At 37.6% G+C, this 27,092-nt stretch overlaps 1 protein-coding gene across 1 annotated transcript in view; it reads right to left on the bottom strand.

The window, feature by feature from the left end:
• Positions 1-1,507: 1,507 nt before the first annotated feature.
• Positions 1,508-27,092, bottom strand: part of LOC150104181 (WD repeat-containing protein 17-like) — a 243,105-nt gene continuing 217,520 nt past the window's right edge. The window contains exons 18-19 of the mRNA XM_090396419.1: positions 10,433-10,532; positions 1,508-1,648 (exon numbers count right to left, since the gene is read on the bottom strand). Of these exons, the coding sequence (XP_090252545.1) occupies positions 1,508-1,648; positions 10,433-10,532 (241 nt within the window). The remainder of the gene's footprint in view (positions 1,649-10,432; positions 10,533-27,092) is intronic.

Raw genomic sequence — 27,092 nt, 5'->3', positions numbered from 1 at the left:
TGGACATTATACTTATGCACGTCGTATTCCTTCCACATCATCATTTTCTTGCGAATCTCTTATTTATTAAAATTACACATCCATTTGATTCCTATCCTATTTATTCTTCTAACTCTTGGAATGCATTCTGATATCGCATCATTTAAGTATTGTTTAAATGCTTTCCATGCACTGTCGATATTCTTCCCATCCAGCAACTGATCCCATTCCACTGAACTCAACATACTCTTCAGTTGGCCATAATTTCCTGCTTTCTAGTTCAGCATGTAATATTTTCTGAATGGAACATTCATAAACTTAGTCACTTCCCAAGTGAGTACCACATGATCACTGTCCCCAACTGGAGGCAGAATAGTTACATCTTTAACTGAAACTGTAATCAAATTTAGCACTCTTTGACCTCGAGTTCCTTCTGTCACATGCTGCTTGAGGAAGTTGTCCAGTAAATTAATTTGCATTCTTCTTATGAGATTCTACTGTTATTCCAATCAATATTTGGATATTTAAAGTCTCCCATTCGCACTCATCTTTTCTATTTGGTGATGCATTTCTTCACTACTAACATCCGATCCACCAGGTCTGTAACAACACCCCACTATGTACTAGATCTTGTTAGATTCCACCTCACACCAGATGGCTTCAAACTTGTTGCCACATGAAATATTGTTAGTAATACTACAATCATTGGTCTCAGCTCTAACTAGATTCAAGTCATCTGATATCATTAGCAGCACACGCCCTTCTCTCCTATTCTCTCTATTCTTCCTAAAAATAGGAATACAATTTAGAATTCAAGCAGTGAATGCTGCTTATCTTTCCCTACATCATTTATTATCTTCCAAAATTCTCTCAAATAGAATTAAAATAAACAAATAAATCATCAGACCTATTATTTTATATGGAGTCAAAATCTGGGATATGAGAGACAAAGATGAAAAAATTACAAATCTTCAAAAAAAAAATCCTTCAAAAAGTCTTTTGACAATACAACAAGAGAATAGAGAAGACAATCATTTTATTCTATTACCACTACCAGCTGGTAAATCAGAGATCACAGGCTGAGATGAACTGGATACATGGGTAGAATCAGAAAGGACATAATATTTAGACAAATATTTAAGGTGAGACCTGATTCAAGAAATTCAGAAGATGGAAATACTGGAAGGATAACAACATCTGCAGACGTAGCTAAAATGATAATAATAGATTAGATTGGAAGAGTGCAAACGGAACATAGTGGAAAAAAAAAAACAGTAACTGCAATAAAGAATCTTTGATATTCAAGAAGTTAGAATAATCTCGAAGACCATATATTATTATTATCATCATCGTCATCACCATCAGACCTCTTGTTTCAATATTTAAATAGTTCATCAGTTTTTGTTTAGCTGGAGCTATGAATATATGATTGTTAAAAACATGGTTTACAGAAGTCTGTCATTGAAAACATTGTCCTAATATACAATCAGTTGTTTTTTTTATACCATTTCTTTCCTTCAAGAAATACTTACCAGTCACCTTTACGGGCACACCTCCATGCCAAATATGAAACTATTCGGTGAACTAATGTTCCTTTTTGCTTTAATGCCAAAGCTACACTAAGGGCTAACTCTAATTCATTTCCTCGAACTAATGCTCCTAACGATCCCTAAAAAATGTAAAATTTAGAATTTAGATCACTATGTTTTCTCTCTCTCTCTCCCTTTAACTACTACTTATTTAAAAACTTTTTAATACTTGTTTTTAAGCAATACTGTTTAATTAATATTTAATTTACTAAAAAGAAAGATCATAACATATACCTGACAATAACAGGAACTGGTTCCTTTCTATCTGCACAAATTCATGAATGTAGAATAAAAATAACTTTAATCTTCATCCACACGATAACTGCTGAAGGTTTTAAGATATACTGAGACATCAATGTTAAAAATATGAACACGAATCTTGAAGAAATATTCCACAGGAATAAAAAATAAGCATATAAACAGTGCAAAAGAATATTTGATATAAGCCCATATCTCAGTGCAAATTGATCAAGAGCTTTAGATAATAGTAATGAAGTTTAAAAAAATCTTGCAGATACTTCACATATATTATAAACAAAGTCCCAATACAGTTTTAGAAAATGGACTAAACCAGGGTTCCCAAATTGCGTTCCGCAGAACACTTACGCAGAAAGTGAATAAGTGTTCCGTGATGTCAGTGACCAAGCCGTGTATTTTTAAACATGGAAGTAATTTGGGAAAGGGAATACCGCTGTTTATGACTGGTCATAAAATTGCCTGCAAAAAAAAAAAAAGTCGATTTGCAACAATGGGTGGCATATCCTCTGTTCTCAAAACTGAAAGAAATAACATCTGTGTTGCAAATGTTAATGACCAATCAGCAAGGAAGTATAAAGAAAATTTTTCCACTGAAATTGAAGATCAAGGTAGTCTGTATCCAGTTCTCAAATCTAGTAATACTGAATACTTTCTTCACAAGTTCGTATTGTAGGGTGAAAGTGCTTGTTTCGAAACTGTAGTGCCGTGATTTTTGAAAAGTAATAAGCCAACAGATTTAAATTTTAATATGAATAAGAGACAAGGGACTTTGTTTAATTTTGGTGCTAAGAAATCTCTTATTGAAGGTGTTTGTGACGCAACACATAGTGATTCATCCACCTCCAGGATGTACAAATGGAGGGGAAAACTATCAGTACACAGGAGAAAAAGTCTGCATTCACTCATAATTACTTATAATAATATTATAAATTTTTGGTGATCAGAATGGGATACGTCAATGAAAATCAGCACAAATTAATTTAATGATGTTGGCCTGAGGAAACTACAATATGCTACAAGATTTCATTAGTCCAGTGATTGATAACTGATTTAAATGTAATTTTATATTTGTCAACCTGCCATACTGTATACATAAGTGTACTAATACTCTTCATGATTATGCCATAATTAATTATTAATACATTACAAAATAACCAACGTGTTCCGCGAAAATTTCAGGATCTGTGAAATGTTCCATCGTAGGAAAAATCTGGGAAACACTACACTAAACATGAAATACAGACAAAACAAATCCCCTCAAGTGGCTAGACATTACATTAATAGATAAACAAAAGAAAATTACATATATTGCAGAACTGCTAAATGTAAATGATACTTTCAGGATTGTTTACATTTAGCAGATGTTGCAGTTGGTCCTCGTTGCTGGCCTTATCCGTTCTCAAAAAAACCAACTGTAATCCCTGTATGTACTTGGGGTCTACCAGATGCCCTATAGCTGCAACCATTCATATTATAACTAAACAGACAGGACAACCAGACTAAGATCACATCTGTTTCCATCACTATGGCTACTGAAGATTTGGCAGACCATGCCTTAGATACCTGTCAAAGGATCTGATGGAAAAAAAGCTGCCTTACACTGCCAAAGCAAATTAAAATTTGAGAGGCTTTTCCTTGAATCTGCTTCTGCCCTCACAAACTATCCAAACTTGAACAAATACAGTTATATCAAACTGCCTTTCATATGGGAAACTCTTGTCTGCAGACAAGCAGATGGTCAAGAATACCAATCCAGTGGCTAAGAACACAAATAAAGCCAATAGGTGGCACAGTTTTAGGACTTTAGCCCCTCCCCCTGATCATTATCATCTTTTACTGAAGTGTGCCTGCTTACAAGTGTTTATACAAGTATATTAATCTCCCAAAGATGCCAATTTAACTTTGGTGAAATATTGGAAATAATAAGTAAATTATTAGTTATCGTTTAGTCTACAATGTCAATTTCCTGAACCAACATCATGTATAATAATTCTCAGTTCAAACAAGCAATTAATAATTTATGTTTATTTAAATTTATTTAAATTTATGTTTATATAAATTATTAATTTATGTTTAACTTTATGTTAAACAGTGATTTAAATGATTTATCTCTAATTTACATTAACCGCGCGGTTAGCCTGGTGGCTTTGCGCTTCGCAACCATATGCTTGGGGAAGGAGTGTCCCAGGTTCGATTCCCGTTGTAGACGTGAGGAATTTGAGGATCTTCCTCAGGCATAGCCAAGTTAGCCGGCCTTGGGCACGGTCAGTAGGGTTTTTTCCGTCAGTTTATCTGGCGTTTTTCATCCTGCAAACAGGCAAAACCGGCCCGTGAACATACGCCTCTACAGTCAAAAATATATCCCCCAGCGGCAGACCAGGTGACGGCTCGGTTGGGAGTAGTACTAACAAAGAAGTCGCATCTAAAGTAACACGCGGACCCTGCATGGGAAGCGGGAATAACGCGTAGAAGAAGAAGAAGATCTCTAATTTACATTAATCTTATGTAACATCTAAAGTCCCACTTAAAAAAAATAAATAAATAAAACAAATTCTAGCTAAGTTAGACTCACATGCAGTGAACTGCTGTTCATAAGGGAAGTTAGTTCCCAGGCATGAGCACATTTTCACTAAGAGAAATTCAGCTTGATTACACTGTAGTGTATGAAGGGCAATATTTCTTCTAGCTTATGTTCTCTGAGAGAAATGTCAACATATCTTCCTATCTATACAAGCTAGGTCACACATATAAGGTACTTTATATACTGCTAGATGTGGAAAAGGAGATAGTTTGTCCTTAGATAAATGCTGTCAGTTTCATACATGAAGGTACGTGCTGAAAAGTTGTGATAATCACCATGAAGGAATTGAGACAGAACCCTATTTTAGGTGTTTATCAGAACTTTTCACTTCCCTCTCCCTGGTGGTATAAACTGGTATTTATTAAGTACTCTAGATATCTTTTCAGATGTGCTGCCCAACGTATGGAATAATAACAGTTTTGTTGTGGTCTTGTATATTAGGGAAGGGAGGGTATTAGAGGGGGGAGGGATATTTAGTAGTTTCTCTATTTTTTTTTTTTTTTGTGGATTATAGCCATTAGTTAAAAAGGTTTGGCAAAGATAGGTTTGGCAAAGAAAGGGTTCAGTGGTAAGAGCAGTATTATTGGAACAGATAGCTCTGGCTTTGTGTGTTGGTGCCTTTAGCATGGCACATTTGCCAGCCTGGCTGGCCAAGTGGTTAACGTGTCTGCCCTCCAGTTAAGAGGCTACGGGTTCAAATCCAGCTGTGGGCATGGATGTTTGTGATGGTCTGTGGAAATACTACTGGTGGTGGTGGTAGATGATGTTGGTGTAGTTACAGTCAGTTGGTGGATTGTGAGTGGTAGAAGCAGAGCTGTAGAGTAGATGCCCTCCCTCGATGAGTCTTTGGACTCCCTGGAGGTGACAAATAATAATAATAATAACATCGTTGTACTGGACGTTGTTTGTGGAAATATCTTCCAGTATGTGTAGACTTTCTATAAATGGAAAAGGATAATGAACCTGGAAAGTGTGTGACTAGTGCATCTAGTCACATGCTTTCCAGATTCATTTAAACAGTTATTGTTGGATTCCTTTTTCATTGTGAAGTGGATTTAAGATGTTGGCTATTTAAATGCATTAAAAATGTATCAAATATGTTGGGACCACATGGCCAAAATGCAAACATGTCATCTGCATACTGCAGCCAGTTCACTAATTTTGAGCATGGCTGTGATGAGTGCTTGGTTTCTAAGTGTTCCGTGTAGAAATTAGTCGGGGGAAGATATGAACTCATAGCAGTCCTATCAAATTGTTTATTTCTCCTTTCCATGTGAAATAACCAGTAGTCACTTTATCAAATCAAATATATCTGGGGGAAATGGTACTATATTAATTCAAGAGCCTCAGTTAATGTTAAATTAGTAAATCATGAAGTACTCATAATATCAAAGCTAATCATTGTTTGTTATGGTTATTTAATATACTTTTTAAGCGAGCAGAATTTTTTCTAAAGAAATATGCAGTTTATACTATCAACAATTGGGTGCAAGAGTGTATCTTGTTTTTGAATTTTTGATGCTCCATATATTTTGGGTAGCTTTACCTGAAAAGGTTTTTAACGATTTTTTTGGGCCAAAAAGTGACTTTTTTTTTCAGCAATTTATGACTACTCTTTTGTGCGCAATTAGGATGAATTTTGTATTTGTTAGTGACATACCTCATAGTTCTGTACATGGGCTTGTTTTCTAAATTGTACATCAAAGATATTGATGGGGGGGGGGATTTCTAGTTGTTGGCTGATGATGAAAATCTGGAAAGGCCAGTAATTAATAAAGGTGATAGGTTATACTATAAATTAAAGATGCCAAAAAATTATATTCTTGGTTTCATCCTTTATCAAATGTAAGTAAACCAAGTTTGGGTGTGAAGTAACTACATGACTGGGCTACTTGTATATAGAGGCAAATGACTTCACATCAATTACTTTAGTATCCCAGGTATTACCAAGTGAAAAAAACTTTCAACATCTGTCTCTAATCCGGAGTATTTTAGTAATAAGATGTGACACCTTTGGACTACTTGTATAAGAAATATGACTTTGAAGAAATATGATTTCTGTATTACTTCAACCTTGGTATCACTTCTGGGTCTGGCTCCCACTGATGAGACTTCAATAAAAGTCAAAACCAGTCTGGGTAGTGGCTATCCCCCATAATGCATAGCATTATGCATGTCCTTAAGGATATGTGCATTGCATTATGGGATACTAAGGCAATTGATGTGAAGTCATCAGCCTCTATATATATGTAGCCCAGTCATGAAGTTACTTCACATGCAGACTTTGTTTGCTTATACTTGTAAGGCTTTGAATTTGACTCGGTGATACAATAATTTCAAACTCGCTATCATCTTTGGGCCTTTTGTTTGCTGTAATGTTGGTTCACTGCAACATGACTGACCCTGTATCACTATGGTCAACTTATAAAAATCATTTTTAGGAAGATATCTTACACCAAGAACATTTTACTTATTCTCAGGCTCAGTTTAATGAAACAATATATAATGAGGCATTACTGAGACTTGAATCAATTGTTAAGTCAATAAGTGACAAAAGTGTTAAAGATTTCCGTTTTCCAATACTGAACAATCTTTTGTCTCTAGATACAGATTTAATCTGAGAAACCTCATACAATTTCAATGAACTTTGGGATAATAAAAGTCGGCACAGACAATCACTAACTTCAGATCAAGCCGAAGTTTTTCACAATGTTTTAAAAGCTGTGAAAATCAGTTAGGGAAAGTGTTTTTCTTGAATGCTCCAGGTGGTAATGGGAAACCTATTTTACTAAATTTTTTTATTAGCTAAGTTGAGAAGCCGAGGTAAAATCCCTCTGGCTGTGGCATCCTCAGATATAGCAGCTACTCTCTTGGAAGGTGGTTTAACTGCTCATTCTACTTTCAAAGTATCACTTACAAATGTAACTAATGATACACCTATGTGCAATATATCAAAACAAAGAAATTGTTGAAATTATTACAAAAAGTTTATTTGATTGTTTGGGATGAATGTACAATATCCAATAAAACTCTGTTGAAGCAGTTGACAGAGCACTGATGGATATCAAATCAAATGATTGAAGAATGGATGGAATAACTGGTTTATTTGTCAGTGATTTTCAACAAACACTACCCATTGTATCCCATGGAACCACGGCAAATGAAATGAATGCCTGCTTTAAGAAATCATCACTTTGGCATGATGTAGAGAAGTTTTCTCTCAAAACCAATATGCATATTTACCTACATGGAGACTCTAATGTACATTCCTCCTAATCAAAATTTTTAAAAATTGGCAATTGTGAAGTACAGCTAAGAGATGGAAAAATTATATTAACACACCTAAATACTGGGAAAATTGTCTGAACTGTTGTGCAGTGTATACCCATCTATTGAGAACATAACAGAAAAGCTCTCTCCCTGAACTTCCTTGGTTCAGGGAGAGTGCTATCCTCGCACCTCAAAATGATGGCATGTCAATAATGAATGAGTTGTTTTTAATAGGGTTAATAGATCTGTTAATGTTTATTTACAAATCAGTAGATATTCCTGTGGATGATGCAGTTCATTTTCCCATGCAATTTTTAAATTTGTTTAATTCACCTGGATTGCCCAGTGATGAAATTAAATTGAAAATAGGCATTCCTATAATGTTGCTTCGAAATCTACATCCTCCACCCAAAGCTTAGCAATGGAACTAGATTTCAAGTAATATCATTGAAACCAAATATGATAGAAGCTGTGATATTTACATGTCCTGGTATTGTAGAAATTGTCTTCATTCCTCAGATACCCCTCATTACTTCAGACTATCCATTTGCATTCAAACTGTTGCAAATTCCAATAAGAGTTTGTTTGCAATGATGATTAATAAAGCCCAAGGACAGAACCTTTAGATCTGCAGGTTTAGATTTAAGAGATGAATGTTTCAGGCATGGGCAGTTATATGTAGCATGTTCTTGAGCTAGCAGTCCTGAGAATTTAATTATTTTTGTGAAGGATGATGAAACCTTTAATGCTCAGAATTCTACACCATGATGAAAGCACTAGCACCAGATACTCGAGTAAATACCCTGAAGTGAACCATTGGCAGTATAAGTTCACCTCGGCGAACTTATACTGCCAACTTATACTTAATACTTATTTCTTTTTGATGGGGAGGAGGTGGAGAGGATCCAGAGACGAGTGACCAAGATGATAGCAGGTCTATGGAATGAACCTTATGAGAACAGGTTGAAGATTTGTAGGTTGCAGAAATTGGTTGATAGGTGGAAAAGGGGTGATATGATTGAGACATTCAAATTACTGAAGGGTTTCTATAAGATTGATTCAGAAGATATTTTTGAGAATAGGACTGGTGGCGGGAGAACTAGGGCCATACATGAAAGCTGGGCAAGAATGTGGTTAGCAAGGGTGTTAGAGCTAGGTTTTTTACTTGGAGTGTGGTGAATGAGTGGAATAAGCTGCCAGAGTCTGTTGTGGTGCCATGACTGTGAATGAGTTCAAGGTGAGGTATGACAGATACTGTGTGAATGTCGAATAGTTGTTCTTGACATGATGTTAGGGCCTCCCTCGATGTGTCTGTCGACTCCTAGGAGTTGCCCTTAACAATAATAATAATAAAAATAATTATACTGCCAGTATAAGTATTAAGTATTGAGCCTGCAGTAAGCTGCCAGTCACACATGCCTTCTCCTGGACTCAAATCCCCATATACCACTCTTTGATATCTCTCCATTAAGCATTCTCCCATCCAAATCACCAGCTTCATATCCATTTACATTTGTTCCAATTTATTCAGAGTTTCATGTGGAATCCTGTCAGATGCCTTCACAAAGGAAGCAATACCAATGAGTAGCCTTTACAGAACTCAAATGTCATTCTATTATAAAAAATAAGAAATTACCCAGGGAAGACATACCTTCACAAAATCATGTTCTCCCCTATAAAGTATCATATTCCTGTCCATACAGTACTGAATTATCTCTGTTTACCAATTTCTCCAATACCTTAACTAACTCCTGAGATACTATTTGACTATAATTTGTAATTTCTGTCTTGCAACCTTCTTTATGCAGTGGAACTATTTTGCTTTCTTTCAACTGCCTTGGAACCATCCCAGAATGTTTTCCTTCTACAACTTTTTTGTTATTCTGCAACTCCTGCTTAATGATGGTCTTCATCCATCTAATTCCTACTGGATTTATCTTCCCGACTCTGGGTATACAGTCTAATACTGCTTTCCCCAAACATTCCTTGATCATCTTCCATGTACTTGCAGGGGAGAGATCAACATCTCTCCCTTCCAAGATGAATAATAATAATAATAATAATAATAATAACTGTTGGAAGTTTTTCCACTTGGTCATACTATAAATTAAAGATACCACGAAATTATAAACTTGGTTTAATCCTTTATCCAAGTGTAAGCGAACAAGTTTGCGTCTGAACTATTTTTAGGACTGGGGCAACTCATATAAAGAAGCTAAGACTTCACATCACTTGCCTTAGTATCCAATAATGTAAAGCACATCTCCTTGTGGACATGTATAATGCTGTGCATTATGGGAAGGATCACTATTCTGATCGATTTCGACCTTTATTGAGGTCTAATCAGTGGGAGCCAGATCCAGAGGTGATACTAAGGTTGAAGTAATGCAGAAGTCATATTTTCATATATGAGTAGCCAAAAGGTGTCACACCTTATTATTAAAATAGTGACCATTCCCATAATGCACAGCATTATACATGTCCACAAGGAGATGTGCTTTACATTATGGGATACTAAGGCAAGTGATGTGAAGTCTTAGCTTCTTTATATGAGTTGCCCCAGTCCTAAAAATAGTTCAGGCGCAAACGTGTTCGCTTACACTTGGATAAAGGATTAAACCAAGTTTATAATTTCTTGGTATCTTTAATTTATAATAATAATAATTATTATTATTATTATTATGATCGGCGCATATTGTACCACCTCAAAAATCAATGTTTGTTCTTAAGACTTGATTATATTTTATTAGCTTACCTGTACATCATCAATAGCTAAATGACAACATGCAGCAAACACAGGCAAACCACTCTGAAGATACCTTTCAGATAACTGTAGAATGTTTTCTTGTATAGCACTGTCATAAGATAAAAAAAAATGTATTATTAAAATAAAAACATGAAATAATACATAACATTTCAAATAATAGCATCCCAAAATGATTCTTTTAATTATTTTCTGAATTAAAGCTGAACACATGTATCCTGTGTTTTATAGGAAATACAAAGAATAGCAATAAAAGGAAGGAGTGAAGATGAAGATAACTTTGTTCTGTAAGTTTGGAGTAGAAGTATGTTTTCAGAATCAATTTCAATGAGATGATAAATTTCTGCAGCTGTAGTAGCAAGTGTACTACAGCTGCAAAAAAAAAAATGCAAGTGTAATACAGCTACAATGTAATACATATAAAAAGTCATCTTTTTAATAAAGCTAAAAAAACAAGTATTTGGATTAGAAGATTGAAATTATTATTTTTATTATTATTTATGTGACACCTCCAAGGAGTCCAAAGACTCATTCGAGAGCAATTACTCTACAGTTCTATCTCCACCACTCAATCCACCAACTACAGCGAACTACAACTACCATCATCATCTATACCAATGCCATCTACTGCTCACCACCACCACCACTAGTATTTTCACAGACAATCACAAACATCCATGGCAGGATTCGAACTCACAGCCTTTTGGCTGGAGAGCAGATATGCTAACCACTTGGCCAACAAGGCCAGCAATTTCACCAAGGTAATGAAAATCATACGGTCAAACTATGTGAATTATGTAGCACCAGTAGTATAAGCCACAACAGCACACCCAACCGAAATGGGCACGCGATGCCACTGATCAAAACATCTTTTATTCCCATATAGCGAGTAGGCAAGTCCGTTTCAGCCCTATCTAACTTCTGGAGACTGAGTGGCCAGTTCAATCTGCACTGGTAGCCAATCAGAGATAGCTGACCCAAGGCTATCACTAACTTAATCGCCACTTAAAAGTAAAGGGATGGCTAACAAGTACCACCATCTCATGGTCCCTAACAATGATACAATTTTTTAATGTATGAAAATAGTGTGGGTTCGACAGTCGAGTGTATGCGCCACTTTCACTACACAGGCTCAAATTCTTAAACTTCTATTACTCTTTCTACTTGTTTTCCTCATTACCCTATACCAAACTCTCTCTCTGTGTCAGCTGTCAATCACCCATCAATCTCCTCAGCAAGCATATGCACTCCATGTAAATGGCAAGCGAGAAGTTACTTATAATGGCTGGCATGTTGTCTCTGTTGGCATAATGAGAATGTCTTTACAAAACACAACAAATATATCAACTTAATTTTAAATTGAAATAAAAAGGATTGAAAGTAACATAACTCTCAGAATCTAGTAAGTACATCAATTTTAAATGGTTTACATCAGGTCTTCAACCAATCTAACTCTGCTCTTTTGCACTCTCCTTAAAAATATTGAGAATTTTTAGAGAACACTTACGAGTACCATTCCAGAATAATCCTGAATAGTTAGATGGATCTGGAATTCATATGTGATGGATGTGATAATGTGATATTTGTGGAAAAGTAACTACAGGTATCCCTTGCTTAATGCGGTTTTGCTTAACATGGCAAAATTAATTGCGGCAATCCCTTGATATACGTGGCAAGAGTTTTGATTAACGGGCCTTTAACCCTGTAGAGCTCGCAGCTGATCTGACAGATACATGCAAAATGTTTAATATAAATATTCTTACACAATTCATATGTTACGAGTGATATTCCGCACTGTTTTTTGCTGTCAGTTTGGTTTAATACGTGTTATGTAAAGGTTTGTGATATTTGACAATAAATTGTATCTGAGAGATACTGTGACCTCCGATGTCAGTATAGTATGGTTTAGTTGTTTTTTTTTTTATTCTTTGTTCAATAATTTCTAGATTGTAACTGAAAATAAATAAACCATCATGTATTACTGAAATAGAGAGCCAAAGGCTTATTTATCACATATGTCCTCTAGGAGATGTGCTTTATATTATGGAAAATACTAAGGAAAGTGATCTGGAAGTTACTCCACCTTTACTACGAGTTGCCCATAAGGTTGCTTATACTTGCATCCGCTGAAACTTTTAGTTTCTATATATTCGGCACAAAACTCTTGTAGTTTCTATATTCAGCTATGAAATAATGTTGGATTCAATATCCGCTTAATTTGTACCATCATGTATTATATTTGCAGTGTTTTTTCTTTATGTTTTATTGCATTTTAGCACATTCTTTGTTCAATAATTTCTAGATTGTAACTGAAAATAAATAAACCATCATGTATTACTGAAATAGAGAGCCAAAGGCTTATATATCACATATGTCCTCTAGGAGATGCGCTTTATATTATGGAAAATACTAAGGAAAGTGATCTGGAACTTACTTCACCTTTACTACGAGTTGCCCATAAGGCTGCTTATACTTGCATCCGCTGAAACTTTTAGTTTCTATATATTCGGCACAAAACTCTTGTAGTTTCTATATTCAGCTATGAAATAATGTTGGATTCAATATCCGCTTAATTTGTACCATCATGTATTATATTTGCAGTGTTTTTTCTTTATGTTTTATTGCATTTTAGCACATACTAGTAATGAATGTATCTCTCAGATATACTGCGACCTACGCTGCAATTTTTATCGCCACGAGCTCTGCAGGGTTACTATGCAAAAACATGCAAGCCTCGTGGCGTGAGCATGATGACATCACTCCTCCTACGAATTATTAATACAGTAATCGATCATGGACAAATTGTAATTTTTACCATTGATTATTAGATTTGATTAATGCAATTTTGATATAAGCGGTAACATTGAGGGATACCTGTATACGGGACAAAAGAGAAAACCGTTTATTGAATGCTGAGAATGTAGTACTTGTAATATATTTATTACAAGTATTTGAATGAACATATCACAGTATTTATTAGTGTGATTTTTTCTTTATTATTTATTTACTTTAGTATTTATTTATGAGATTTTTGCTTGAGGCTGTACGGAAGAAGACAGAGAGAGGAAAAACAGTGTGTGTGTTGCCTAGGTATAATAATGACGAACTGAGCTGAAGAGCAGTAATATTGAATGACATAATAGCTAGAATGTGTGACAAGAGAGGACTGGTATATGTGGATGCTTGGAGTGTGTTTGAGGAAAGAGAGGAATTGTATGCGAGAGATCGCTTACATTTGAATGAGGAAGGATGTAGGCATCTGGAGAGATTGCTGTTCTGAACGAGTCAGTGTGTCCCAGGGAGGATGATAGCAGGGGTGGCCTCTTGTGGGAATGGATACTTGAAAGAAGGGAGATGACATCAGATAACACTGAGCCCAGTGGAGTCTAGAGGGGATAATGCTGGGTATAGAAACAATGGCATTTATATGCTTTATACTAATGCCAGGGGATATCCGGAATAAGGGAGAGGAATTGGTGGTGCAGATAGCATCAGCCTGGCCAAACATTATTGGGATCACTGAGATGTGGTTGACAGAAGAGGATATAATAACAGGAATAGAAGTCGCTGGGTACAGCATTTTTCAGCAGGATAGGAGGGGAAAGCGTGATGGTGGGGTACTGCTTATGATAAGTGACGACCTATGTCCTCTAAGAGTGGAGGCTTTGGAAGGCAGTGGGACAAATGATTTTGAGAGCATATGGTGTGAGGTAGAGGTAGTCAAGACAGGATATTTAGTGGGGTGTTGCTACAGACCGAGGAGCACAGAGGATGGGGAGCAGGAGATGTTTAGACAGCTAAGTTTGGCAAGTGCAAGAAGAATGATTGTTATGGGAGATTTTAACTAGGGGAATGGAATTTCTAGAATTCTTGAGGGACAAATGTCTTAGGCAACAGAGGGAACAAGAGGTTCAAGAGTTTTGGATTTGGTTATAGCATCAGAAGAGTTGATAATAACTGAGATGACATCTCTCCCACCAGTTGGAGAGAGTGACCATATGGTTTTGAGTTGGAAAATGAATAGACATGCAGGATTATCAAAGAGATGGGAACTTATGTGGAATTATAAAGCAGGTGATTATAATAGTCATAGACGTCAACTTCGGGAAGTTTCATGGAGGGAGGAATTGGAAGGCCGGGATATCATTAGTGCATGGGAAATTGTGAAAGAATATTTGTTAGCAGCAATGGCAAGTTGTATACCATGAGTGAAAAAGAGGACACAATTTGGAGTAAAGTGAATGACAAACAATATTAACAGGAATTGCATGCGAAAAAAAGGCTATGGAAGAGATATAAGGAGACAGACGAAGAGAAGATGCATGAAGAATATAAGACACAGGCCAGAAGAGTGACTAGTGTGGTAAGGAAAGCGAAACTGGAATATGAGAGGAGATTGGCCAAGATCCAAAAAAAATCCCAGGGAATTTTTTTAGCTATGTGGCCAGTAAGAGGATGGTGGAAGAATGGCATTATGGGATAGAAATGGGAACAGAGTAACTAATTCAGAGAACATAGTGTAATTTTTCGATGAACACTTTATTGGAGTATTTCATCCTAGAGGAGTCAGTTTTAATGCTAGAGGGATAGGGTTGGTTCGAGGTTTAGAGGTACAGGAGGAGAGTGTGTTTCAGATACCGAGTACTCTGGATGTCATTAAACCTTGGGACTGGATAGTATTTCACCACGCGTTTTCAGAGAATGTGCTACGGAACTGACAGTGCCTTTAACCTGACTTTTCAATGCAAGTCTGGCTGCGGGAAAGGTGCCAGGGTATGGAAGGAAGGTAAGATAGTGCCATTGCATAAGGGTGGTAACAGACTGGAAGTGTCTAATTATAGGCCAGTTTGTGTGTCATCAGTAGTTTTTAAGATCTTGGAGAAAGTAGTGAGGGACCGTATACAGCATTGGGCAGATGAGGGTAATGTTATCTGTGAGAGTCAACATGGATTTGTGAAAGGGCGCTCTTGTTTTAGCAATATGCTAGCCTTTTATAATAAAGTTACAAGAACATTAGATGAGGGAAAGGCATATACTGCAATTTTCTTAGACTTAGCAAAGGCATTTGACAGGGTGCCACATGATCAGCTGATATTTAAGTTGCAGCACATGGGTCTGGATGTCAGATTGGTCAACTGGATTCAGGAAATGGCTGTCTGATAGGTATCAGAGAGTTGTGTATGGTGGAGCAGTTTCAAGGAGGCAGAGGGTTACAAGTGGGGTCCCACAGGACTCAGTACAAGGACGTATATTGTTTAACCTTTATATCAATGACATTGCCAGTGGATTGCAAGGGGATATTCAGTTGTTTGCAGATGATGTGAAGCTGGGAAGGATTATTAGTAATAGTGCAGATGCGGTAGCCCTGCAAGAGGATTTGAATAAGCTAGATAGATGGGCAAATGAATGGGTTTATCAGTTTAATGCAGCAAAATGTAAGGTCTTGAGGTTTGGGAAACATCGATGGGATGCAGCATACTCTATGGGAGGAGTTATACTGGAGGAAGTAGGGGAAACAAGAGATCTGGGGTGAATGATTGATAGAAACCTGAAATTTAGGGGTCATATTGCAAAGGTGGTGAAGGTAACATAGAGGATTGCTGCAATTATGAGAAGGACACTGACCTGCAGAGATAAAAGGGTTATCATTCCATTGTATAAGTCTCTGATCAGACCACACTTTCACTATTGTTCTCAGATTTGGTCCCCAGGATTTGAAGGGGATAAATTAACTGTGGAAAGGATACAAAGACGGATGACAAAGATGGTTTCAGGACTGTACAAGGATAGTTATGAGGATCGGCTGAGAGAATGTGGACTGCAGAGTTTGGCGGATAGAAGAAGGAGAGGTGATATGATTGAGACTTTTAAACTGTTGAGAGGTGGTTACAGGGTTGACACTGGGGAGTTGTTTCACTTGGTTGAACAGCGGGAAGGAGTGATGACAAGAGGCCATCCCTGGAAGTTACGAAAGAAAACTATGAGCAAGAGGGTGAGGAGTGGTTGAACCATGGAATGCATTGCCTGGTGGAGTGGTGAGAGCAAGAACGGTCAATGAGTTTGAGGAGTTATATGATAGGCTTTGTGTTTCTTAGGGGGGGGGATCTCCCATGATGAGTCTTGACCGACTTTATGTTCTTAGGAAGAACCTCCCATGATGAGTCTTTTGACTCCATGGAGGCCTGAATAATAATAATAATAATAATAATTATTATTATTATAATTACAATACAAGAAAAATGGGAGGTTAGATTATTCTAAGAGATAAGCTTCAGTTTTTCTACAGATATGACTATTATTAAAAGTAAGAGCAAGATAAAGAAGTTTTTTTTTTTTTTTTTTTTCAAGGAGCAGATTTTAAGACAAATCTTATATAAATTTTAGTGCTTTTTATGTTTACTAAATGTTATTATGACCAGTTATTATATTCAGACCATGCTCCACCATAATAAATTCAAAAAAGAAAGACTATTCTTTGAATCTGCATCTGCACTCAGGAATCAACCGAATTTAAACAAATACGGTTGCATTAAACTTCTCAAAATTTGGGAAACATTAATTATCAGAGATCCCTCTTTACCTCCTAGGCCACCTGCAAATGCCCATAGAGGGCACACCACCTAGATAGGACTTTAGTTTCACTTACCATTGTGAAACTAAAGGATTACAAAAGTTTTTTTGTAATCCCTGATGATGTCTCTGTGACGGAAACGAAATATTGGAAGTATTAAAATTGTTTTTAATCCTATCTCAGTGCTGATAATATTCCATTAAACCTCCAACATGTACTCAACTAATAATCGACTGCCAGTATGGATTCTCTCAATGCTATTGAACAGAGTATCTGCTCAACTATGTCACCCATCTTTGGATAAGTATCATGGAAAGTTTTGATGAATCCCAAGTGGTTGCACTAGTTATCTCCAAGACTTCCGAAATGTTCTTGTACAAGAAGTCTGTTCCATGACCTCTGCAACTGGGTTGCCTGTTTTCTCATTGAATGCAAATTGCATGTGGTGGTTGACAGTTCCCTATTGTCTAATTATGTAACTAATGCTGGAGTCCTCTTTCTTCTACATATAAATGACCTGCTCCAGTTAACCATCAATCTGATACAGAGTTTTCCGACAACTTCTTCTCACTCCAAGGCTTTTGACAGGGTCTGGCACAAGGGTCCATTTAGTAAGCTCTCGTCATTAGGTCTTTTCCATGACTTCTGTAACTGGGTTGTCCGTTTTCTCACTGGATGTACCTAGCCTAGCTATAAATACTGTTACAACTTGAATAGCGCATAAACCTTTAATCCTTCAGGTTGGCAATGCTGGTCTCTTTCTCAAGCTCCAGCCACCACAATTTGAAGTCTTCAACAGATTCAGGTCAGGACTTCTAGGTGTCCAATCAGATAGTGATATGTAGTCAGGTACATTTGCCTCCAACCACTGTTGTGTGGTCCTCACCTTGTATGTGTTGTTTGTGTGTGGGGATGGGTGACTGAATCCTCTTGCTCCAGTGCTGACCATCAATCCAATACAGAGTTTCACTGACAACAGTATACTACACTCCTTCTTCTCGCTTGACAAACCCTGCACCATATGAACCACAATACTCACAGAGCAACAACCACTGAAAACCTAAATTCTGATCTCCAAACTATTCTTTGATGGAGCTTGGATAACCTGGTTAATTTCAATGCCTGTAAAACACAGTTATGCCTTATTCCACAAAAAAGATACATATTTTCTCAGCTTTACCTTTGACAACACCTGGATCTCTAGGAAAGAGAAGATTTCTCTCCTTGTCTTGACATCAAGATTCTTCTGCATAAACACATTCATCAGCATCCTAAAAATGAGGATTCCTCTTTTGCACAGGGTATTACTTTATCACTGAAGAGCTATTAACCATATAAACAAATCATAATTTTGCCCATCCATCAAGTACTGCTCACACATCTGGGATGATGTTACCAAGAATTCCCTAAAAATACTTGACACAATATAGAAGAGAGCAATCAGACTGATAAATGACTTATCTCTTACCAACACACTCCAACCAATCTTGCACAGGCATTTAGAATCTACTGCATGCATTTTCTATAAATATTTCCATGGTAAATGTTCATCAATAATTCCTCTTCTTTCTAAATCCATTGAAACACATGCAGTTGGCACCATCCAACACCACTTCACAGTCCAACTTCCATACTCATAGGACTAGTTTCTCTTCCTCCTCTTTCATTCATGGTGCTGTTGTACTCTGGAACAGCCTTCCCTCTCATGTAATTTCTAAGGAATACAATGAACTTGCCTTCAAATCTAATGTAAACAAGTTCCTCCTTTACCAAATCTCTTCCCATACATGGTACTAATGTACTGCAGGTTGACCAACCAACCTGTCATGTGTATGGGCATCAAGAAAAAAAAAAAACAAAAAACATAGCAATGCTCAGATTGCAAAATAAAATCTAAAATAAATTTATCTTTCTGAAGAAGCCCTTCAACGATGATCAAGTTTCGATTGTAATTTGACCACGTTACATTTTAACAACAACATGTAACTGTTGAATTGAATCTTCTTCTTCTTATTATTATTATTACCCAAGACCTCATGGAGTCAAAGACTCATCTGGGAGGTCCTTTTATCACACACACACAGCTCATCATACCATGCTTTGAACACATTCAAACTCCCTACAGACACCACACTCTCAGGCAAGGCATTCCAATCATTTACAACTCTGCACAAACAAACCTACCTCTCACTCCCCCACTCACACCTTCTTTATACAGTTTCCAGGGATGACCTCTGGTTCTCCCCTGATCTCCCGCTATTTTCTGTAGAACTTCTCCAGCATTGATCCTATAACAACCCTTTACCAACTGGTAGGTCTATATCATATCTCCCCTCTTCCTCCTGTCCACCAGACTCAGCAAATTGCATCTCCTCAATCTTTTCTCATACTCGACATTCCAGAGGTCAGAAACTACCTTAGTCAGTTGCCTTTGGACCCTTTCCAAAATCTCTTCATCCTTCTGAAAACCAGATGACCAAATCTGGGCACAATAGTCCATGTGTGGCCTAATCAAAGCCTTATACAACGGAACAAGAATCTCCCTACTACTACACATCAGTGTCCTCTGCATCATTCCCAGAAGCCTTTGTGCTGTCTTCACAATTTTAGCTATGTGTCCCCCTAAATTTCAGATCCTTATCCACTGTCACCCCCAGATCTCTTATTTCTTCCACCTCCAACAATGTATTCTCACAAAGCATAAATTCTGCATCCCATCTTTGTTTTTCAAATTTTAAAACCTTACAATTTGCAACATTGAACTCACATCCCCATTTCCGTGCCCAATCACTCAATTTATTCAAGTCTTCCTGCAAGATCACAACATCCTCACTACTCTTTATGGTTCGTCCCAACTTTGCATCATCTGCAAACAACTGAATATCTCCATCCAAATCTTCACCTATATCATTAACATACAAGTTAAACAGTAATGACCCTAAAACAGATCACTGAGGCACTCCGCTAGTGACTTTCCTCTTCCTCGACATCGCTCCCCCATACATAACTTGTTGATACCTATCAGACAGCCAATCTCCAATCCAATGCACCAATCTAATATCCAACCCCATCCGCTCCAGTTTGACTATCAATTTATCATGAGGTACTTTATCAAAAGCCTTTGCGAAATCCAAGTATATCACTGTGTATCCTTCTCCTCTGTCCAAGGAAGCAGTCACTTTATTGTAATAAGTAATCAGATTACTAAAACATGATCTCCCTTTAGCAAATCCATGCTGTCCATCAAAGATGATACCATTGTTGTCAACCCAACTCTGGATCCTAGTTCTCACAAGCTTCTCCAACAACACCTGACACACAGATAGGCCTATAGTTTAATGCTTGAGTTCGATCAACTCCTTTATGAAGTGGCAGAATCTTGCCCTCCTTCCACTCCTTAGGGACTTGACCGAGTGCAAGACTCATATTAAAAAAATATGTCAAGACAGGTTTCAACTCCCTGGCACATTTCTTCAGAATACGTGGCGATATATTATCAAGTCCCACAGCCTTATGAACATCTAGTTTACTCAACTCCCCATACACCTCTTGCTCACTTATAGTCAGTCTCTCCTCCCCATCATCAACTGCTCTCAATCTCTCCATGAAGTCACATTCACAAGATTGAAAGACCTGTATGAACTACTCATTAAGTATCTCCACCACACATTCTGTAACAGCTGTCTTTATACCATTTTCTCCAATCAATGTCATCCTTCCATAATCATTCTTTCTTTTGCTGGCTACATATCGAAAGGCTACATAACTAATACTGCTTAGGATTCTTTTTGGCTTCATTAGCTAACTGCTGTTCATACCTCTCTTTAGCTAACCTCACCAACCAAGTCACCCTCCTTCCCTGGTCTTTGTAGACCTCATGGAATTGGTTATTTCCACTTTGCTTATGCTGCCTCCACAATGCCCTCTTTTTCTGTATCGCATGCTTAATCTCTTTATTCATCCATCTCACACTTACTTTATTTAACCTTCTCACCCGTGGAATATATTTAGACATTGCATCTACTAGATAGTTTTTTAAAATCCCCCAAGCTGCATTGATCTCTTCCAGCTACCTCCTCATTCCATTTTACACCCACAAGCTGTCTCCTGAGCTCTTCATTATCATTCCCCCCCTTGTAGTTCCACATATACCCTTTTCTCACAGAGGTCCTCACACTGCTGGCAACTACCCAGGTAATCACCTCATGGTCACTCTCACCAATTGGTGGATGATTTGACACCTCATTTATAATTATATCCTCTGATGAGATGACCAAATCCAAGACCCTCAATCCTCGCGTACCCTCTGTTACATACTGTCTGAGGTAATTATCCCTCAAAAACTCAAGAAACTCATTTTCTTTACTTACAGTTGCTATCTCATCATTCCAGACTATATTGCCATAATTAAAATCACCCATAATGATCACCCTTTTCTTATTTGCTTGGCTAATTTGATTATACATTTCATTATCACCACCACCACCCACATTTCCTGGTCTATAACAACATCCAACCAAGTATTTGATTCCATTCACTTCTATCTCACACCATACCGCCTCAAAACCACCAGCACTATTTCCTTCTTGCATCTCTACTTTGTATGGACATAACTCTTTTTCTATCATCAATAGCACTCCTCCTCCCTTTTTATCCTTTCTATCCTAACGAAACACATCACACCTTTCCATCTCTATTCCTGTCAGGATGTCGTCCTCATCCAACTATGTCTCACTTATTCCGACAATCTTTGGGTGAATAGATGCAATGCAACCATTTCATCTGCCTTGTTTCTTATACTTCTAGCATTTGTATACAAAGACAACAGCTCATTTCTGGATCTACAGATAGTTCCACTGATACCACCCACTTGATGAGATCTCTCAATGCTTGACTGGAGCCATTTCCCTTTCTGCTTATTCATTTTAAAACCCTTTTCAATTCCAACTGTTTCCTTTTGTTCCCAGGTCATCCCATTCTTTTCTACACATGCTCTCACCTCCTCTCGGAGCATCCACCTTTCTCATGATGTGTACTCCTGTCCACCCTGAGCCTCCCAGTTTTCCTGTTCTTCTTGCACACCCATCCTCTCATTTTCTATACTCATACCACTCACTTCCTCATTCATAACCACTTCTTCAATCTCTCCTATCTTACTCTCCTGCTCTTCCACATCACTTCCCGCTTGATCTGATTTATTCTCTCTCACTCTACTCACTTTTCTATCTTCCAGCAGCAGTCTCTCCAAGCGACTCACACCATAACCACTCAAATGCAGCCCATCATTCCCATACAGCTCACTTTGTCCCTCAAACTCATTCCACACATTAACAAACTGCACTCCTGTCTCCTCACACATTTCAACCAGCATATCATTCATAATCCTTGCTCTCCACCTCATCTCACCACAGTCATACCTAGGCAACACGCTGACCACCCTTCCTATCACACTATTCTCTCTTATCCTTCTAAGCAGCCTCCTGATATCCATTCTGATGGTCTCTTTGACCTCTGTCAAATCATCCGTACCGATTAAAACCATTAACTCCTTCGCTCACTCCCTCCTCGTATCCAATGCCTCAATCACTCTACTCATTTTACCACCTGGAAAACATACCTTATGCATCTTATCATCCAGTCCACATACAATGCCATTTGCTCATCTTTCGTGCCATCATGATTTGTTTTAATATTTTTTACCCGAATTTTCTTAATTTCATTCTGCATCCATTTCATCTCTTTCCTCATTCAATTCAATTCAACTTCCGAATCTCACGTCACATTCTCTCTCTATCATTCAATCTTCCTAATTTTCTAACTCTCGACCCCCTTTTCTCACTTTCACTCTCATTCATCCTTCTGTGCTTTGTTACTTTTGGTCCAACATGCATCCAACTTTCCCTATCATTCATTCTTTCGATTCCATCATCATGCAGGTTCCAGTTTCATTCGTTCTCTCAATTTCATTTCCTTCCACCACTTTCGATTTCTGCATCATGCCGTTTCCAGTTTCATTCATTCTCTCAATTTTGTTTCCTTCAACCACTTTCGATTTCTGCATCATGCCGTTTCCAGTTTCATTCATTCTCTCAATTTTGTTTCCTTCCACCACTCTCGCCTCACTTTCATCCTTTTTAACATCCGTTATGGATTTTATATTACTCGTTTTCTTTTTTACTGAATTTTTAACATTCTTTCACCTCTCTTTCACATCATCCTTCTCTTTCGAACGTGCACTCATTTTCCCCGCGACATTCTCGCTATTCACTTTCTGTCATCAATTTTATATTTGCATTCATCAATTCCTGGTTTAGGTCACACTTCGCACACACACCCTCCTTCCATCCGTCCTAAACATCCACAAATCATTTATGTAATTGAAAGAATACATATAGCACACCTCACACTTAACGAAACGACTGAAGTCTAGATTAAAATCATGGAATGAGAAAGCTGACGTCATGTTTTCTGCGGGGAACTGCTGTAAGGTCTAATAATAATGAATTCATATTTAATTCGTAATTATTTCTGTAATTATGCTATAAAACTCTGTAGTACAACAATCACACCAAAAACCACAATAATATACCAAAAATACACCATCAAATCAAAGAAAACAATCAACAAATAAACAAAAAATCACAGATCTTTCAGAAGCTTTCTAACAGCACGTTATTTCACCAGATAGTCTCGACCAACAGGTCGAGCTTTTATACGAGCTTTGCTCATATAAGAACAAAACTATGCACAAAACTTTGACAGCTTGTTGTTTACTGTCACATGCATTGCTGTTTCTTTTTTTTTCCTTTTTTTTTATAATTTTTACCTGATGTTATGTTATGCTTGAATCACGTTATTGCCTCTGGCGCAATTGGAAGAACTATGGTACGTTGCGTCCTTTGATTAGAAAATGCCTAAGTTCGATTCTTGTCATGACGGGAGGAATCTTTATATGGACTTTTTCAATCGAAGGTGAGTTAGCCGAAGCCTCATATGGAGGTAGCAGGGTTTTTTCTCCCAGAAATTCGGGTTTTTCATCCTGCATACAGACAAATCGGCCCTTCAGAACACATGCAATTTACAGACAAAAAATACTAGCTGTGGTTGTGGTAGTTGTGGGCAGTAGATGGCGTTGATGTAGGTGATTGGTAGTAGAGGTTCCGTGTAGCAGTGGAGACAGAGAGTTGTGCAGTAGGTGTCCTCCCGCAATGAGTCTTCAGACTCCTTGGAGGTGTCACGAATAATAATAATAATAATATTTAACATTTAAAGAGAAATCAGAAAGGTCTTCTGAAACAATTGGTAATTTTGTATCAGTAATATATGAGGATAATAATAACAATAATAACAATAATGACTCCAGTGGAGTTTTGGGATAATAATAATAATATCTAATTATTATTGCTATACTCTGGAAATGTAACTGTGCAAAATGTAACTTTGTACAGTTACTACCCAGTCAAATCGTTCAGTTAAAGCTATGTCACAACACAATAATCTTTAATTTACTTTTAAGTATATATGAAAGATAATTATAACAGCATTTTAAAATAAAATTTAAGAAATTAAATTAAGCAGTGCTTCCATAGTGCATTTAGAACATATGTCCTTTGGTTGAAAGGTGTCTCTTCTCCCTCCCCTTCCACTACTAAGATAAAAAAAAAAAAAGGGGAATCAAACAAAAAGTAGCCAGCCAGTCTCATACACTGGTATGGCATCTTTAATTTATATCACAGACTGGTAGCAGGGTATTTTCAGCAACAAGTTAGATCTGCCTTACCACAAGACAGAAATACTACTCGTGGAGTACATGTGCAGTTAGGACATAAGAGACTATGGAGACAGGACTAACATACAATTCTATCAAGAATGAATCTACATTCTTGTTATTATGATATGTTACTTAATAAACAAAAGGAAGGAAAATCGATGCAAGATTATGTAAATAGTATTCCAAGGATGTGATTAAAATAACAGTACTGAAGAATAATTCTTACAGATAGGCTTATACGATGGTAACACATGACTATTAAATTATTTAAAGAATTTACAACGTATACTGGAATATTAATTAAAAAAAACTTTAATAAATACCTCCTATATTTTGGCAATGTCACATTGCCATCTTCATGGGAACATACAACTATGACACGTGCATGCAGGCACTACAAAAAGCAAATGAGGCAGAAGAGAGAGAACTACTGTTGTTCCTAGAGTCCTAAAGGTCCCCCCCCCCCCCTCCAGCAGGCTATATTGGGTTGTCTTGGCTGCTGGGCTGAAGTTCTCAAGATGTAAGCTTCCCAAATTTGGGGCAGTCTCATGCACCCAAATTTGTTGAGGTTTGGAAAGTGTATTAGAGCTGAGGTTGATTCCATGAACGATCTTCATATTTAAATTTGCTGTGGTGTATTAACGTGGCTTTCTTCCAACGTATTCTGTGGTGGGTATCCAGAGCATGGTCTGCAAGTCCAGAATGGCTGTATTGGTGAAACCAGATGTAGCCTTTGTCATAGTTAGATCTGCCTTACCACAAGACAGAAATACTACTCGTGGAGTACATGTGCAGTTAGGACATAAGAGACTATGGAGACAGGACTAACATACAATTCTATCAAGAATGAATCTACATTCTTGTTATTATGATATGTTACTTAATAAACAAAAGGAAGGAAAATCGATGCAAGATTATTATTACTATTACTATTATTACGGGCAACTCCAGGGAGTCATTGGACTCATCGAGGGAGGCCCCAAATCATATTCATCACAACTATTTGACATTCATACAGTATCTATCATACCTCGCCTTAAACTCATTCACTGTCACAGCATCCACCACAGACTCAGGGAGCGCATTCCACTCATTCACTACTCTAAAAGTAAAGAACCCAGCTCTAACACCTTTACTAACCACACTTTTGCCCAGTTTCCATGGATGTCCCCAAGTCCTCCCACAACCAGCCCTGTTCTCAAAAATATCTTCTGAATCAATTTTATAGAAACCCTTCAGTAATTTGAATGTCTCAATCATATCTCCCCTCCTCCGCCTATCAACCAATCAACCTGTTCTCATATGGTTCATTCCACAGACCTGCTATCATCTTGGTCACTCGCCTCTGGATCCTCTCCACCTCCTCCCCATCAAGAAGAAACCTAGGTGACCAAATCTGAGCACAGTAGTCTAGATGGGGTCTTATCAAGGCTCGATACAGAGGAACAATAACCAGCTTGTCTCTGCTTGTCATCGTATTCTTCAGCAACCAAGTGATTTGATGAGCTGTTTTGGTCACTTTTGCAATGTGTCCCCTAAATTTCAATTCCTTATCTACCAACACTCCTAAATCTCGTGCCTCATCAATTTCCTGGAGCACGGTTCCACCAATGCAGTAAACTGCCGCCAATCTTTTCACCCCAAAATGCATAACCTTACATTTTGCCACATTAAACTGACATCCATTCTCTTTAGCCCAGACCTCCAATCTATCCAAATCATCCTGCAAAATTTTGACGTCATCTGCATTCACTATTGCCCTACCCAACTTCGCATCATCCGCAAACAAATGAACTGTTCCTCTCAGATCATTTCCTATATCATTTATGAACAAATTAAACAGCAGTGGCCCAAGAACAGATCCTTGTGGCACACCACTAGTCACAGGCCGTCTTGTGGACTCTACTCCCGAGTAAACCACTCTCTGATATCTCTCCGTCAACCACCCTCCTACCCATCTCACCAACCCTATGTCCATTCCCATATGCTGCAATTTACTGATTAGAATTCCATGTGGAATCCTGTCAAAGGCCTTGGCAAGGTCCAGTAGAATCACCGTAAACCCATTACCCTTATCCAGTTCAGCCGTCACTGTGTTATAATACGTGAGCAAGTTACTGAGGCATGACCTACCCTTCACAAAACCATGCTGTCCCCGATACAGTATCCCATTTTCTTCTATCCAATCTTGTATTTTCCTCTTGACTATTTTCTCTAAGACCTTGATAATGATTCCTGTTATGCTGATTGGCCGGTAATTTTCAACAGCAGCCTTGGAACCACCTTTGTGCAGTGGAACTATTTTCCCC

This window comes from Typopeltis vanoorti, chromosome 8, assembly GCF_054136105.1.
Source record: "Typopeltis vanoorti isolate ZY-2024b chromosome 8, IOZ_Tvanoo_1.0, whole genome shotgun sequence".
Classification (NCBI taxonomy): Eukaryota; Metazoa; Arthropoda; class Arachnida; order Uropygi; family Thelyphonidae; genus Typopeltis; species Typopeltis vanoorti.
The sequence above is the reverse complement of the archived record's forward strand: the minus strand, read 5'-3'. Positions and strand labels throughout refer to the sequence as shown.